The sequence below is a fragment of the Lepus europaeus genome, chromosome 19 (assembly GCF_033115175.1).
Source record: "Lepus europaeus isolate LE1 chromosome 19, mLepTim1.pri, whole genome shotgun sequence".
Taxonomy (NCBI): domain Eukaryota; kingdom Metazoa; phylum Chordata; class Mammalia; order Lagomorpha; family Leporidae; genus Lepus; species Lepus europaeus.
This window is the reverse complement of record NC_084845.1, coordinates 4899251-4916012: the sequence shown is the minus strand read 5'-3', so window position 1 is coordinate 4916012 and position 16762 is coordinate 4899251. Positions and strand designations below refer to the sequence as shown.

General features: G+C 47.9%; 2 protein-coding genes across 8 annotated transcripts in view; both read right to left on the bottom strand.

Moving 5' to 3' along the window:
• Positions 1 to 1843, bottom strand: part of MGAT3 (beta-1,4-mannosyl-glycoprotein 4-beta-N-acetylglucosaminyltransferase) — a 65094-nt gene extending 63251 nt beyond the window's left edge. For 2 of the 3 annotated variants that reach the window (XR_009864516.1, XR_009864515.1), the window contains exon 1: positions 1761 to 1843. The gene's annotated coding sequence lies outside the window, so the exon portion shown is untranslated. Of the gene's footprint in view, positions 1 to 1306; positions 1376 to 1760 lie in introns of those variants that run through there. The other variant, XM_062177940.1, reaches the window with a different exon arrangement.
• LOC133748873 (zinc finger protein 677-like) overlaps positions 1 to 16762 on the bottom strand; it is an 89187-nt gene that overhangs the window by 25419 nt on the left and 47006 nt on the right. For 2 of the 5 annotated variants that reach the window (XM_062177942.1, XM_062177943.1), the window contains exon 3: positions 9052 to 16019. In XM_062177942.1, coding sequence (XP_062033926.1) covers positions 14452 to 16019 — 1568 coding nt within the window. In that variant the 3' untranslated portion in view covers positions 9052 to 14451. Of the gene's footprint in view, positions 1 to 9051; positions 16020 to 16762 lie in introns of those variants that run through there. The other 3 variants (XR_009864517.1, XR_009864518.1, XM_062177950.1) reach the window with 3 other exon arrangements.

Sequence of the window (16762 nt, the reverse complement as noted above, 5' to 3'; positions counted from 1 at the left end):
GAAGCAGTTATCACTTATACTGACTGGATAAACATCCCGTCTCCCACAGCTCTTCCATGAGTTTGGTTAATTGGCTAAGACAGCATCTCCATCTGGTTCCAGGCTCATGTTTGTGACATCCTTTGTAAGAAATGAGTAAACCTAAGCAGAATGTTTGAGTTCTGTGAGCTTAGGGAAAAGAATCAAACCTACAGAAGGGGTCAAGAGTATCCCTGATTTCCACCCCACGGTCAGAGGGACAGGCCCAATCCAGGACCTCTGACTGGACACCAAAGCAGGGGCAGCTCTTGTGGGACTTCACCCTCAATCTGATGTGACCGCCGAGCAGAGAGTGAGTAGTAGGGTACATTCAAGGATATTTGGTTGGTATCTGACAGAGAGCAGCTTGATGGAGAACACCCCGCACTGAGGTAAAGAAATCTGCTGAGCATTTGAAAAACACCGGTTTTGGAGTATCTCACACACTGCCCCACATCCTAGCCCATCTCAGGCAAAGGGAAAGCAAGTCACTCACAATGACTCAAGTCACTGCCCTGGAGCTGAGTATGTAACACAGATGAATGCTATGCTCTGATGCTAATAATTATAAACGGCAGAGGACTTGTAGATAGGAGTTCTACAACTCCTACCTTCATCCCCACACTCGGAACAGACGTTTTAAATTTGCCAGATTATGAGACAAGAAATCTCCACGCAACATAACCATCCCTATCTAATCAGCCCAACTCATCCGGACCCCACTCGCCCCTTTCTTCACTGTTTCCTTCCTCATTCTGAACAGATCTGTCACCCTTGGTCTCTCCAGCTCTTGTGTCTGTCCTGTGCTCTTCCCCCGGCTTCCTGCTCACTTCCTGCCCCCCTCCTCCACGGCTTTTTCTCCTTCTTCCCTCTCCTACCCCAGCCTTTCACCTGTGGCCACTCCTTTGTTCTGAACACCCTTGTAGTTCTGCCTCCTTCTGCAGCACCTCTGCTCTGCTCCCTGTTAGACGCTTTTGTGCCTTCCCTGTCGCGTTCCACGTCTACTTTCCGTCACCAGTCCCCTTTTCTCGTGCAGACGCCACGGCTGCTTTAGCTGCCGGGGTTTTACATCCCGAATCCTGCGCTCCACTCTCAGAGCCTCCGCCTCGGGCGCCCCTCGCCCTGTTTCGCTGCCCTCCACGCCTCTGCAGCCCGCATTTCGCTATCCCTGCCGGCAAATCCCCGACACACCCTCTACTTCGCCACCCTGTCTGGGGGTGGGTCTCGTGCCTCCCAGTTGTTCTGCCTCCTTCTCGGGACCCCCTATGCCCACACCTGAGAAGCCCACCTCGGAGCACGGCGGAACAGGGGTTGTCACCAGACCGGACCAAGGGACGTCCCCCTAAGCGGATCGGGGAAAGAGGCGACAGCGAGGGGGAGGCCCGAGGGCCGGGCGGGCAGTCGGGGAAGGAGTGGGGTCCGCAGACCCACAGGAGCGGGGCGAGGACCCGGGGGGCGCGCAGGGCGTGCACCCGCCCGCGAGTGGGGCGACCACGGACGCCAGGAGGACGGCGAGGTCAGGAAAGGGCTTCCAGCCGCGGAGAGGCGGCGGAAGAAGGGGTCTGCGTGGCTCGCGGGACCTGCCTGAGGCGGCTCTCCACGAGACCCGGAGGGACGCCCGCAGTACAGGCAGCGGCGAGAGGATTTTAGGGTCTGAGGGAGCCCGCGGCCCCCACAGCCCTGGCACGGAGGCGCTGGGGGACCGCGAAGCCAACGATCAATAGAAGGAGAAGGAAACTCACGCGCCGCCGGCCGACCTTCACTCCACCCGATCTGCTTCCGGGTCTGTGGGAAACTGCGCGCGCAGCCGAGAGGTCGGCCGTGGGCAGGAACCGACTGTGGGGGCGGGGCCTAGCTGGACCTTAACGTGTTAGGGGCGGGGCGTAGGGAGACGGCGGGGCGGAGACGGCGGCTGGGAGGGCAGGGCGCGGGGCGGGGCGTAGGGAGACAAAGCTGGGCTGAGACGGCGGCTGGGTGGGCGGGCCCGGGGCGGGGCGTAGGGAGCCAAAGCTGGGAGGGCAGGGCGCGGGGCGGGGCGTAGGGAGACAAAGCTGGGAGGGGACAGCGGCTGGGAGGGCGGGCCCGGGGCGGGGCGTAGGGAGCCAAAGCTGGGCTGAGACGGCGGCTGGGTGGGCGGGCCCGGGGCGGGGCGTAGGGAGCCAAAGCTGGGAGGGGACGGCGGCTGGGAGGGCAGGCGCGGGCGGGGCGTAGGGAGCCAAAGCTGGGCTGAGACGGCGGCTGGGTGGGCGGGCCCGGGGCGGGGCGTAGGGAGCCAAAGCTGGGAGGGGACGGCGGCTGGGAGGGCAGGGCGCGGGGCGGGGCGTAGGGAGCCAAAGCTGGGAGGGCGGGCCCGGGGCGGGGCGTAGGGAGCCAAAGCTGGGAGGGGACGGCGGCTGGGAGGGCAGGGCGCGGGGCGGGGCGTAGGGAGCCAAAGCTGGGAGGGCGGGCCTGGGGCGGGGCGTAGGGAGCCAAAGCTGGGAGGGCGGGCCCGGGCGCGGGGCGGGGCGTAGGGAGCCAAAGCTGGGAGGGCGGGCCTGGGGCGGGGCGTAGGGAGCCAAAGCTGGGAGGGCGGGCCCGGGCGCGGGGCGGGGCGTAGGGAGACAAAGCTGGGCTGAGACGGCGGCTGGGTGGGCGGGCCCGGGGCGGGGCGTAGGGAGCCAAAGCTGGGCTGAGACGGCGGCTGGGTGGGCGGTCCGGGGCGGGGCGTAGGGAGCCAAAGCTGGGAGGGGACAGCGGCTGGGTGGGCGGGCCTGGGGCGGGGCGTAGGGAGCCAAAGCTGGGAGGGCGGGCCCGGGCGCGGGGCGGGGCGTAGGGAGACAAAGCTGGGCTGAGACGGCGGCTGGGTGGGCGGTCCGGGGCGGGGCGTAGGGAGCCAAAGCTGGGAGGGGACAGCGGCTGGGTGGGCGGGCCCGGGGCGGGGCGTAGGGAGACAAAGCTGGGAGGGCGGGCCCGGGCGCGGGGCGGGGCGTAGGGAGCCAAAGCTGGGCTGAGACGGCGGCTGGGTGGGCGGTCCGGGGCGGGGCGTAGGGAGCCAAAGCTGGGAGGGGACAGCGGCTGGGAGGGCGGGCCCGGGGCGGGGCGTAGGGAGCCAAAGCTGGGAGGGCGGGCCCGGGGCGGGGCGTAGGGAGCCAAAGCTGGGCTGAGACGGCGGCTGGGTGGGCCGTCCGGGGCGGGGCGTAGGGAGCCAAAGCTGGGAGGGGACAGCGGCTGGGTGGGCGGGCCTGGGGCGGGGCGTAGGGAGCCAAAGCTGGGAGGGGACAGCGGCTGGGAGGGCGGGCCCGGGGCGGGGCGTAGGGAGCCAAAGCTGGGAGGGCGGGCCCGGGGCGGGGCGTAGGGAGCCAAAGCTGGGAGGGGACAGCGGCTGGGTGGGCGGGCCCGGGGCAGGGCGTAGGGAGCCAAAGCTGGGAGGGGACAGCGGCTGGGAGGGCGGGCCCGGGGCGGGGCGGGGCGTAGGGAGCCAAAGCTGGGAGGGCGGGCCCGGGGCGGGGCGTAGGGAGCCAAAGCTGGGAGGGCGGGCCCGGGCGCGGGGCGGGGCCGGGGAGGGAGAGGGGGCGGGGCGCGGGGAGGGCCTACGCTCGGACTGAGACCTTGAGCGCGCGGGCGCGGCAGGGCAGGGTCTGGGCTCTCGCCCACCTCGCTGCCCACAACTGCAGAAGTGAGACCTCCCGGTGAGGCTGAAGCTACGTGGGCCTTGTGGTGGGCTCCCGAGGAACATTACTTTAAGCGAGGTGAGCGTTTTGCTCCGCGGTTCAGACACCTGTTAGGAAGCCCGTTCCCGCATCAGAGGGCCTGGACGCCAGCCCCGCCGTCCAGCTATGGGGTAAAGTGCACCCTGGGTCTCTGCCACGCACGTGAAAGACCCAGAAGGAGTTCCTGGCTCCTTGGCTCGGCCTCGGCTCTGCCCTGCCATTGTGAGCATTTGGGCGGTGAACCAGCAGGTGGGAACTCTGTGCCTCTGTCTCCCTGCCTCAAATTTTTAAAAAATTAAACTAAGCAATTTAATAAACCCTTGCAATTGTGTGAGAAGCAGATGCAAACTAAAATGTAAAATCCATGTTGTGTCCGCAGAATGCACCAAGCAGAATAGAAATCCTTTTCATGTCGTCTCCATCCACTTGGGAGGGAGTCAACCCTGTGCCTGGTTCCCCAGACTTTCATAGGGGCCGCACCTGGAGAAGGGTAAGGGTAAGTTAGGTCACCACGAGTTAACTTAGGGGCCGGCACTGAGAAGTAGTGGACAAGGCCACTGCCTGCAGTGCTGGCATCCCATATGGGCACTGGTTCTAGTCCCAGTTGCTCCTCTTTCAGTCCAGCTCTGCTGTGGCCCGGGAGGGCAGTGGAAGATGGCCCAAGTCCTTGGGCCTCTGCACCCGCGTGAGAGATCTGAAAGCAGCTCCTGGCTCCTGGCTTCAGATCGGCACAGCTCGGCCGTTGCAGCCATCTGGGGAGTGAACCAGCGGATGGAAGACCTCTCTCTCTGCCTCTGCCTCTTTGTAACTCTGCGTTTCAAATAACTAAATAAATCCTTAAAAAAAAGGTTAATTTAAACAAAGACAGTAAGTTTTTCAAAATAGATGTTGTTAATTAGAAATTATCGGAAGTCATTGTTTTGGACAGAGCTCCTGCACTGGGTCACAAAAAGTCACAAAGGATCATTCCTGCTAGAGGGCCAGGTCACCAGCCTAAAACTAAGCTGTTTATCTCCCAGGAACCAGGAGAAGTGAGAGGTAACAGCCAAATGGCTGTGATAATAAAGTTTCCTCTGCCTTTAATCCTTAGATCCTTTAATCTTTTAATACTTCAAGAAGTAACTGGAGGGGCCGGCGCTGTGGGTTAAAGCCCAGGGCACCGGTTCAGTGCAGGGCTGCTCCACTTCTGATCCAGCTCCCTGCTGTTACGCCTGAGAAAGCAGTGGAGGATGATCCAAGTCCTTGAGCCCCTGCACCCACGTGGGAAGAAGCTCCTGGCTGCTGTTTCCTTGCTTTGGATCCACTCAGCTCCAGTAATTGTGGCCATTTGGGGAGTGAACCAGCAGATGGAAGATCTCTCTTTCTGTTTCGACCTCTCTAACTCCGTCTTCCAAATAAATAAATCTTTTATTTTTCTTAAAAAAAAAAAAAGAATTAGAGGGTCTGGCGCTGTGACACAACAGGTTAAAGCCCTGGCCTGCAGTGCCAGCATCCCATATGGGCACCGGTTCTAGTCCTGGCTGCTCCTCTTCCGATCCAACTCTCTGCTATGGCCTGGGAAAGCAGTAGAAGATGGCCCAAGTCCTTGTGCCCTGCACCTACGTGGGAGACCCGGAAGAAGCTCCTGACTCCTGGCTTCAGATCGGCTCAGCTCTGGCCATTGAGGCCATCTGGGGAGTGAACCAGCAGATGGAAGACCTCTCTCTTTGCCTCTCCTTCTCTCTCTGTGTGACCCTGACTTTCAAATAAATAAATCTTAAAAAAAGAATTAGAAGTAATCTGATGATAACCGATTAGTTATTTTTCTATTGTTTCCTTACCTTGCACAGAAAGTAACTTTGAAAAAACCAACCTGCTTTTCCCTTTGTCTGAACCTCTCTTTTGCTCAGCCTATCATAATACCTATTCTTTTTAATAGATTTATTTATTTGAAAAGTAGAGTTACAGAAAGGTAGAAGCAGAGAGAGAGAAAAGTCCTCTATCCGCTGGTTCACTCCCCAAATGGCTGCAATGTCCAAAGCTGGGCCAATCTGAAGCCAGGAACCAGGAGCTGCTTCTGGGTATCTCACGTGGGTGCAGGGGTCCAAGCACTTGGGCCATCTTCTACTGCTTTCCCAGGCCATAGCAGAGAGCTGGATCAGAAGTGGAGCAGGGGTTGGTGCTGTGGAATAGCAGGTAAAGCCACTGCCTGCAGTGCCAGCATCCCATATGGGCACTGGTTCAAGTGCTGGCTGCTCCACTTCCAACCCAGCTCCCTGCTATGGCCTGGGAAAGCAGTAGAAGATGGCCCAAGTGCTTGGACCCCTGCACCCATGTGGGAGACCCGGAAGAAGCTCCTGGCTCCTGGCTTCAGATCGGTGCAGCTCTGGCCAATGTGGCCATCTGGGGAGTGAACCAGCGGATGTAAGACCTCTCTGCCTCTCCTTTTCTGTGTAACTCTGACTTTCAAGTAAATAAATAAATCTTTAAAAAAAAAAAAGTGCAGCCACCAGGACTCTGATGCCCATACGGGATTTCGACACAGCAGGTGGCAGCTTTACCCACTATGCCACAGTGCCAGCCCTCACCCATTCTGTTTTAACGAAAGGAATTGTTGCCTGAATCTAGACTAAAAAATAAAGGCAATAAAGATCTTTAAATTGTTAAACTCTGTCCTTTGACAACAAAAATTCCTTAGTTCTCCTTACACTTGTTCTTTAAAGGTTTACTTACCTTTGTTTTTCTATTCCACACTTGCATTAACCTCAAATAGCTTTGCGATAACCATGATCATAATATAGTTTCCTCAATAATTTATAAATTTAATGTAATTTCACATTTACTTTACATGCATGCTAAAAGTAATTAGAAAAAATATCACTTATTTAAACATTTAATGTGTTTGAACTTTCTTTTCTTTGTGAATGTTGTGTCAGGTGCAGATAACAAAGCTTGCAAAACAGTCCTCAGAAGACATTTTCTGTTATTTTCATCCAGAGAATATTTTGTAAAATTTCTGTGGATATTTGGTAGACATGATAGGCAGGTTCTCTTTCATATGAACCCTGAGGTAAAGCAGGTTCTAATTTTAAATAAACCTATTTCTACCAGCATTTTATGGCAGTTCCTGTGCAATCACATCAACTATTAAGCATACTCTCTCATATCCCATTAGGAGGTGGTAATCAGTTGAAATAAAATCACATTTGGGTAGGAAAATGAGCATATGCAAAATAGGCTTGGATGGCAGCATTTGGTGCAGCACTTAAAATCCTCTTGGGACTCGTGCATTCCATATCCAGAGTACCTGGACTTGATTCTGGCTCTGCTGCTTATTCCAGCTTTCTGCTAATGCCCACCCTGGGAGGAAGCAGTGACGGCTCAAGTTTTGGATCTCTGCCACCCACATGGGAGACCCAGGTGGAGTTTCTGGCTCTTGGCTTCAGCCTATCTCAGCCCTACCTGTTGTGGGCGTTTGAAGAGTGAAACAGCAGGTGGAAGATCTTTGTCTGTCTGTCACTGTCTCTCTGTCTCTCTACCTTTCAAAAATAAATTATTTAAAATAAATAGTTTGGGCTTAACAGAAGCAGAATGTATTGAATTGGCAAATGGATAAATACAGGATGTATCAGCACATCATTAAAATATATGGTTTCTGGGATTGATTTTGAGACCTCTACAAGCTGGATTATTCTGTATCATGCAATACTGCTAACTGGTTGTGTTGCCAAGAATGAACTTTAAACATGGTTTTCCGTTATCTCAAGAAAAGAAATGAGTTGTGGAGCTTTTGATAAGCAGTAGATAAAGAAGTTGATTATAACTGAAAGTCATGCATCCAGTTTATATAGTGGAATTTTGTTGCTTCTAAAATTTTCAAGGGATGGTAGGCATTTGGTGCAATGATAGATGTCTGTATTCCCTATTTTTGATACCTGGGGTTCAAGTCCCAGCCCCATATCTCCCAATCCAGAAATCCTCTCTACAGATAGTAGAGAAAAAAAGTACCTTATTCATTGTCTTTTATGTAATGTTAATTCCTGTTGAATACTCCAACTACTTTTTGGAATTATGAACAAAACTCATGATTTCTATACCTGTTATGAACTGCCTTTCAATTTTCTTAATAGTAAACATTTCCTACATTATAGGTATAAACTGAATTTGTTCATCATTGAAATAGTTCATAATATTTTACGTAAGACAGTCCCTTGTAACTCAATTCTCAGGCTTTTTGCCTCCTTCATGGTCACCCTTGCTGCCCCTGGGCGCACAGGGATGAAGAAGCCTCTCTCATAAACTCCCGAGGTGTTTACCTGACAGTTGTAATTGTTTCTGGTTGTTGAGTATTGAGATGAATTCTTTAAGTGTACTGCCAGATCCTCTTGCATACACTGTTGATGTTTCTAGAGATGAAGTCACAGAATCTTCCTCTCAGGTCCTGGCTGTCCCCTTGTCTTTACAGGGAATGTACCATCTTAGCATTACAGAGAGTCCTGTAATTATTTTCTATTTTATTCTGAGAGGTTATCTCTAAGGGAAGTAGTCTATCAGGAAGTCAGGTATGTGTTCATGTAGCAAAAGAGAATCATCTTCATAGAAAATAATCTGGGTCCCCTTGAGATTTAGGAATAATGGCAAGGGCTTAGATGGTAGACAGAATTGAGGTCTTGAAGTGTACACCAATCCCCAACGCCTTTTCATATAATTTAAAGATTGTATTTATTTATCTGGGATGTAGAGTTACAGCCAGAGAGAAGCAGAGACAGAGATAAAGGTCTTCCATCCACTGGTTCACTTCCCAAATGGCTGCAATGGCCGAAGCTAGGCCAATCCGAAGCTAGGAGCCAGAAGCTTCTTCTGGGTCTCCTTCATAGGTGCAAGGGGCCAGGCACTTGGTCCATCCTCCACTGCTTTGCCAGGCCATAGCAGAGAGGTGGATTGGAAGAAAAGCAACTGGGACATGAACCGGTGCCCATATGGGGTGCCAGCATTGAAGGCAGAGGCTGTCGATGAATAACTTATTAAGCGGCCATTGTTGTGGTATAGTGGGTTGAGCCACCACCCGTGATGGCTACATCCCATATGAGTGCTAGTTCAAGTTCAACTGCTCTGCTGCAGATCCAGCTTCCTGCTAATTTAGCTGATAATGGAGCAGAAGATGGCCTGAGTGTTTGGGCCCCTGCACACAGATAGGGTTCCTGGCTCCTGTATTTGGCCTAGCCCAACCCTAGCTGTTGTGGCCATTTTTGGAGTGGACCAGAAGACGGAAAATCTCTCTCTCTCCCTCTCTGTAACTCTGCATTTCAAATAAATAAATAAACCATTTAAAAAAAAGAATTATACAGTTATTATCTTACTTGCATTTTAGTATTTATTCAGAGTATTTATTCATATTCATTTTTAGCCCATAAGACTAATTTATACACAGAATTATAAAAGTGCCACAGTCACAATTATATATGAGATAAACCACTGAAAAATGGCCATAGACATCTGTCAATACAGATGTTGAGTACTATAAGAGCAAAACTAACTTGCTTTCTTCATGTGGCACCATGACTGAAAGACTTCTCTTGGCAGCTGGACAGCACAGGTTAAGAGTTGATGGCACCATTTAGTGGAACGCAAGTTTGCCCAGTGTGCCTCAGATCTCTTTATCTGTAAAGTAACAGCAGCCACAGTGTCTTGGTGAATTGAGTTTTTGGTTATTAGGTACAAAACATTAATAACAGTGCTTGTTACATTAAAGCATCAAATCATGATATGCAAATTTATGAAATATATTAATGGTGACTATATTTAATAAGTAAATGTTTCAGAGGGAAGAGGAGTGAATTTCATTTGTCACCACAACAGTAAATTAGTAAATAGTAGTAAATCTAACTCCCTGTAGGATATGACATCTCCTGCTGGATATGACATCTGTCTCTAGGAAGTGACAGAATGGCCTCCAGGGATTTAACAACAGGGGTCATCTCCTTATTTATCAGAAACTAACTTTAAACTTAAAGACATACACAAACTTATATGGACATACATAGACTTTAAATTGAAGGACATACATAAACACTTAAATTTAAAAACATAAACTGAAGAGGGTATAGAGAGAGATATTACATGCAAATGGCAACTTAAATAGATTTGTAAGGATTAGACATATCAGACAAAATAGATTTTAATTCAAAATGATCACAAACAAAGAAGTTTATAATAAAATGATAAGGCAAATTCATCAGGAAGATATAGTAATTATATATATACCCAGCATCATAGACAATGATTTAAAGGAAGTAATAGACAGCAATCAATCAATGTGATGTACCATATTAACTAAATAAAAATGTATGGCAATCTCAGTAGACATAGAAGAAGCACTGACAACATTCAACACCCAATTATGAATAAAAATCTCAACAAAGTCGTTGCAGAAGGAACTAGCCTCATTACAATGCAGACCAGACTATGAAAGTCCATAGTTAACATCCTAAACAGCAGAGAAAAATGGAAAGCTTTTCCTCTAAGACCTAGTAGAAGATAAGGGTGTCCACTCTTGCCATTACATTGTGGGGATGTCGAGCCCCAAATTATGTTGTGGGAGGTAAAAGCCTGACTGGAGTTGGAGAGACCGCCAGCTAAACTTAGTCCAGGTCCTTCTCTTCCCACGTCTAATAATTCAACTGAGAGATGTAGGTAGAGATAATCAGAACAGGATTTATTGAAAGGCAAAACGATATTACACATCCAGATGTTGAATGTGGGCAACCTCAAGACAGAAGAGATCCCCCTCCCAGTCTGGGGTCATCATTTTAGAGAGCAGCAGTGGTAATCGGCAGGGAGATAGGATTTAGGGTAGGGCTGCAGCACATGTGGTGTCATGTTCTCTGGAACATGATGGGGCAGTAAAGCTTATCTGCACGAAGAGTGTCTTCAGCCATGTTGAATTAGTATGGAAGGTCATGGGATTTGGGTGTGTGCATGGCTTGAGTGCTGGCAGCCCTAACTCCTTATTTCTTCCTGACTCCTTGCCTTGCTCGGATCAGTTTCTATTCAACATAATACTCTACTTGTGGCTGGCACTGTGGCATAGCATGTAAAGCCACCGTCTGCAGTGCTGGCATCCCATATGGGCACTGGTTCAAGTCCTGGCTGCTCTACTTCCAATCCAGCTCTCTGCTATGGCCTGGGAAAACAGTGAAAGATGGCCCAGGTCCTTGGGCCCCTGCACTTGAAAGGGAGACCTGGAAGAAGCTCCTGGCTTCTTCTAGGGGGGCCAGCTGCTAATCAACTTGATGAGAGATCCTGGTTACTGTTTAAGCCTTTTTGGGGGATGTATCTTCTCTGAGCTTTTGTCTTGCCACCTAACTGAAGAACTTAGCCAGTTACCCACTCAGGAGCTGGCTGTGCCTCAGTAAGCTGTGGTCTGTGTCTCCACCTAGTGTGTGCCTGTGCTACTGCACAAGCTGATTTATATTGAGGGCCTTGGTTCCCAGTGGCCCTTTAATTTTAATTTTGACCTGCTCTGTGGGGCTGTACCCTGGATAGTCACAATGTTGGGTGGATAGTCCTATCCTTTTCCTGCAGTTTCTTCACGGTAGTGCCACGTCATGTCAGGAAGAGGCTCTGCTACATTTCCTACTGAGCTGTGAGGATTTGACTTGGCACTTCATGGGTCACAGGGACCCCTTTAAGTGTTTAAGTGTTTTAAGATGGCTGATTTTGAAATGCTCAAATCCTGAAAGAGACAAGACACAGAGAAAGAAACATCACTTAAACAAAGACAGACACAAAAGAAAGGGAGATACAATCATGTGGAATGTAACAACCTTTTGGTCAACAACAGACCACATATATAAAGGTGGTTTCACTACGATTGAGTATACTGGAGCTGAAAAAATACCTTATACAATTTTACACTGTAATGCATAACTTTTGTGTATGTAGTAATTCTGGTAGGAACAAACCTGTGTTGCGAGTCATATAGAAATAACAGTACACGTGATTACGTACATGCATAACAATCGATAATAAATGACCACGTTACTGGATTTTGCATTTACTATTTTTTTTTCATTATTTTAACACTTTTTAAAAAAGATTTATTTGTGGGGCCAGCACTGTGGTGCAGCAGGTTAAAGCCCTGGCCTGAAGCACCAGCATCCCATATGGGTGCCGGTTCCAGTCCTGGCTGCTCCTCTTCCAATCCAGCTTTCTATTGTGACCTGGGATAGCAGTAGAAGATGACCCAAGTCCTGGGGTCCCTGCACCCACGTGGGAGACCCGGAGGAAGTTCCTGGCTCCTGACTTAAGATCGGCGCAGCTCCGGCTGTTGCAGCCACCTGGGAGTGAACCAGTGGATGGTTCTCTCTGTCTCTACCTCTCTCTGTAACTCTTTCAAATAAATAAAGTAAATCTTTAAAAAAAGATTTATTTATTTACTTATTATTTGAAGGCAGAGTTACAGAGAGGCAGAGGCAGAGAGGTCTCCTATCTGTTGGTTCACTCCCCAAATGGCCGATGGCCGGAGCTGGGCTGACCTGAAGCCAGGAGCCTGGAGCTTCTTCCAGATTCCCCATGTGAGTGCAGGGGCCAAAGCACTTGGGCTATCTTCTGCTGCTTTCCCAGGCACATTAGCAGGGAGCTGGACAGGAAGCTGAACAGAAAGGATTCAAACCAGCACCCTTATGGGATGCTGGCACTGCAGGCAGCGTCTTTACCTGCTATGCCACAGCGCCAGCCCATATTCTTTTTATTTATTAAAAAATGCTTACTGCAAAAGAAGTTTAATGCTGTTTAACCGTAGCAGCCTCATAAATCTTGGGTTTAACACATCTCTTGATTGCATCAAGAAGCTTCATCCTTGGGGTAGGCATTGTGGCATAATGGATTAAGCCACCACCTGTAATGCCAGCATCCCATATGGGTGCTGGTTCAAGTTCCGGCTGCTCCACTTCCATTCCAGCTCCTTGCTAATGTGCCTGGGAAAAGCAGCAGCAGATGGCTCAAGTCCTTGAGACCTGAATGAAGTTCCTGGCTCCTGGCTTCAGCCTGGCCCAGCCCTGGCCACTGAGGCTATTTGGGGAGTGAACCAACAGGTGGAAGATATGCATCATGGGAGGCAGCAGCAGATGATGGCTTAAGTACCTGGGCCTCTTTCTACCGATGTGGGACACCCAGATGGGAGTTCTTGCCTCCTAGCTTCAGCCTGGCCCAGCTCTGGCTGTTGTAGGCACTTGGGTAGTAAACCTGCTAATGGAAAATCTCTCTCTGCCACTCTTTCAAGTGGACAAAAATAAATTTTTTTAAAGATTTGAAAGGCTGAGTTACAAAGAGGCAGAGAGAAAGAGAGAGAGAAAGTAAGTCTTCCATCCTCTGGTTCACTCCTCAAATGGCTGCAATAGCCACACCTAGGCCGATCCGAAGCCAGGAGCTTCTTCTGGTCTCCCATGCAGGTGCGGGGGCCCAAGGACTTGGGCCATCTTCTACTGCTTTCCCAGGCCATAGCAGAGAGCTAGATAGGAAGAGGAGGTATCCATATGGGATACTGCACTGCAGACCACAGCTCCGGCCCCCTGAAAATAAGCACTTTTCTAAAAGGCATATGTCCTAAGATTTTGGCCTGCTCTCTTATGTTGTCACAGCTTATCTTTCCTTTAGTGGGAAAGGGAGAAGAGGGAGAGAGGAAAGACAGAAAGGGAAGGGGAGCAGGGAAAGGCAGGAACTCTCATTTACTGCTTCACTCACAAAATGCCCATAGCAACCAGGCAGGGCTGGGCCGACACTACAAACTCAAGGTCTCTGTGTGGGTGAAAGAAATCTAATTATTTAGGCCACCACTGCTGCACCCCAGGGTCAGCATTAATAGGAAGCTGGAGTCAGGAGCCAGAGGCAGGTTTTCAACCCAGGCATTGCAATATGGGATACAGGTATCTTTATTGTTTTAAAGATTTATTTATTTGAGAGGCAGAACTACAGACAAGGAGAGACAGAGAGAGGTCTAACATCCTCTAGTAAACTCCCCAAACAGCCCCAATGGCTGGAGCTAGGCTGATCCAAAGCCAGGAGGCAGGAGCTTCCTCCAGGTCTCCCATGTGTGTGCAGGGACTCAAGCACTTGGGCCATCTTCCACTGCCCCCCAAGGCCACTTACAATGGTGCCCATCTAGGATATTGGCGCTGCAGGCAGAGGCTTAACCTACTACCCCACAGTGCTGGCCCCAGGGGATGCCTACCCCAGCCTTTCTGATAACCGAGTGTCTTCTCAAGAGAAAGGCAAGATGAAGGCAATAAGCATGATTACTTACATCATGGTTTTACATTATTCTTTGCCCATCCTTCATAATTCAGATAATATTTTGAAACACGGAGTACTTCAAGAAACTTGGATATAAATGCTTACCTAATTAAGTATGCCCTTTCATCCTATTTATTCCTTTGTAGAGCTCCTCATAAAATGTTCATAAAAAAGGTGTATTAGATTTCAACAGTCATAAATAGAAGTCTTTTAAAGAAATCTCTAATAATTGAATGAAATATTTTATAACCTCAATACAGCTGGTCATTTAAAAATGTCCTGGTACCTTTTATACTTGTCAAGTAACTTATCTTGATTGGCATATTTTTGAAGTATGTAATAGAAATGGTTAATCTTGCAGAAATGGACCGAGTTATACCTCATAAAAGCCTGACGTTCTATAGTTCTGGTGGTTGGGCAACAGACTCAGTATGTACATTACATTACAGTGATTTCATTAATGATGTGTATTTCACTGTCTAGAGAGTTGGGGAACCTGGAAAAGCCTCTGCCACACACAATTGTATGATTTCTCTTTGGTGTGGATTCTCTGACGTTGATTAATGTTCGAACTCATTATGAAGGGTTTGTTACATTCATTGTACTTGTAAGGATTCTCTCTATTATGTATTTTATGATGCTTTGCTAGGGCTGACTTGTAACTGAAGACTTTGTCACAATGATTACATTTGTAGGGTTTCTTTCCACTGTGAATTTTCCAATGTCTTACAAGAGTTGAATTGCAACTGAAAACCTTATCACATTCATTACATTTGTAAGGTTTCTCTCCAGTATGGATTCTGTGATGCTTTGAGAGAGATGACTTGTGACTGAAGACCTTGCCACAGTCATTGCATCTGTAAGGTTTCTCTCCAGTGTGAATTCTTTGATGAGTTGTAAGGTGTGAGTTGCGACTGAAAGCCTTGTCACATTCATTACATTTGTAAGGTTTCTCTCCAGTATGAATTATGTGATGTTTTGCGAGGGATGACTTGTGATTGAAGACCTTTCCACATTCATTACATTTGTAAGGTTTTTCTCCAGTGTGAATTCTTTGATGTGTTGTGAGGTTTGAATTTTGAGCAAAGACCTTGCCACATTCATTACATTTGTAAGGTTTTTTTCCACTGTGGGTGACCAGATGGTTATTGAGGACGGAGCGTACACTAAAGACTTTGCCACACTCAATACACTTGTAAGGTTTCTCTCCGGTATGAATTCTCCAGTGATGTGCAAGGTGTGAGCTGCGACTGAAGACCTTGCCACACTCATTACATTTGTAAGGTTTCTCTCCAGTATGAATTCTTTGATGACTTTCAAGGTGTGAAATTTGACTGAAGACCTTGCCACACTCATTACATTTGTAAACTTTTTCTCTAGGATGGATTACCTGATGTCTACTAAGGCTCAGGCGTGCTCTAAATGACTTGCCACATTCATCACATTTGTAAGTTTTCTCTCCAGTGTGGATTACCTGATGGGTTAACAGGTTTGAACGATGCTGAAAGGTTTTACCACACTCATTACATTTGTAAGGTTTTTCCCTAGTGTGTGCTTTCTGCTGTTGCGTGAGTAGTGAAGAACAAATGGAGTCAGTCTCACATTTACTAGAAATACAAGTTTTGGCACTAGAAGGAACCCTATATGGTACTGAAAGTGAAGAACTATCGTTGACAGATTTCTCAACTTGATTATAATCATAAATATTCCATTTGGTTTGAAATAACTGCAACTCAGGCAGATGTGAATGAAAGCTTATTCCGAGGTGATTTTTAATAGAGTTGCTTCTTGCATCCTCTTTATCATGCTGATATTCTCTATCAGTAATATATTTTGTTGTTGTCATAGACACTCTGTTGTAATTTTTTTCATCATCTCTCCCTTGGGACTCAAATGCACGGCTATGTTTCTGGATTTCTCTGAAGCACAAATCTTTGATGTCATTATGTTCATGTCTTTCCAATATCACCGAGTAAAATACTTCTGTGATACTTTCTTCATTTGAGGGTAATTCTTTGATCACATATTTAGGAGAGAGATCTGGAAAACATAAAGGGCCATGGGTTTCTGACTAATTATACATGGTAAATAAATAATAGCTATTAAAATATATATTACCCAAAAAAATAATGCTTATACTGAAAAGTTATAAAACTTCCCAACCATGATCTTCAGCTTTTAGGAATTCAAATTAATTCCAGGAAAGTCTTGTTTTCAATATCCTATGACCAAAATACTCACATTGCACAAAGCTATGTTAGCCTCATAAATATTTTTCCAGTGTGACCCAAAATTACACATCAACAGGCACACAATATTTTACTCTCATAATTGAGACATACTGTTATAGTATATTTGTTGTACACAAATAAATGTTAAAGTACTGCATAATGCACTATAACAGTTAATAATCCACAGCAAAATCACATAACATTAACAAATGGTAATTCTGAGTTGTAAAACAATAGTCATATTGAGAAAAACAGGAAAAATAAAACAATGTTGAAATATACATTTTTCTGGAAATCTATAAAACTATTCATACCCACATACACCAGGCATTTTGTGACCTTAATACATTATACATCTCAGAGATACTGCATATTACATATTGAAAAACAATGATTCATAAATCATGAAAATTAATTAGTAAAACATTGTAGCGACCCATGATCAAATCAGGAAGCAAATAATTAGTAACCACATGACACAAAGTTAAAGTCCATGGAATTCTAAAGAATTTACTCATGAAAAAAAGCCATAATTGCTATTTCAGAAGTAGA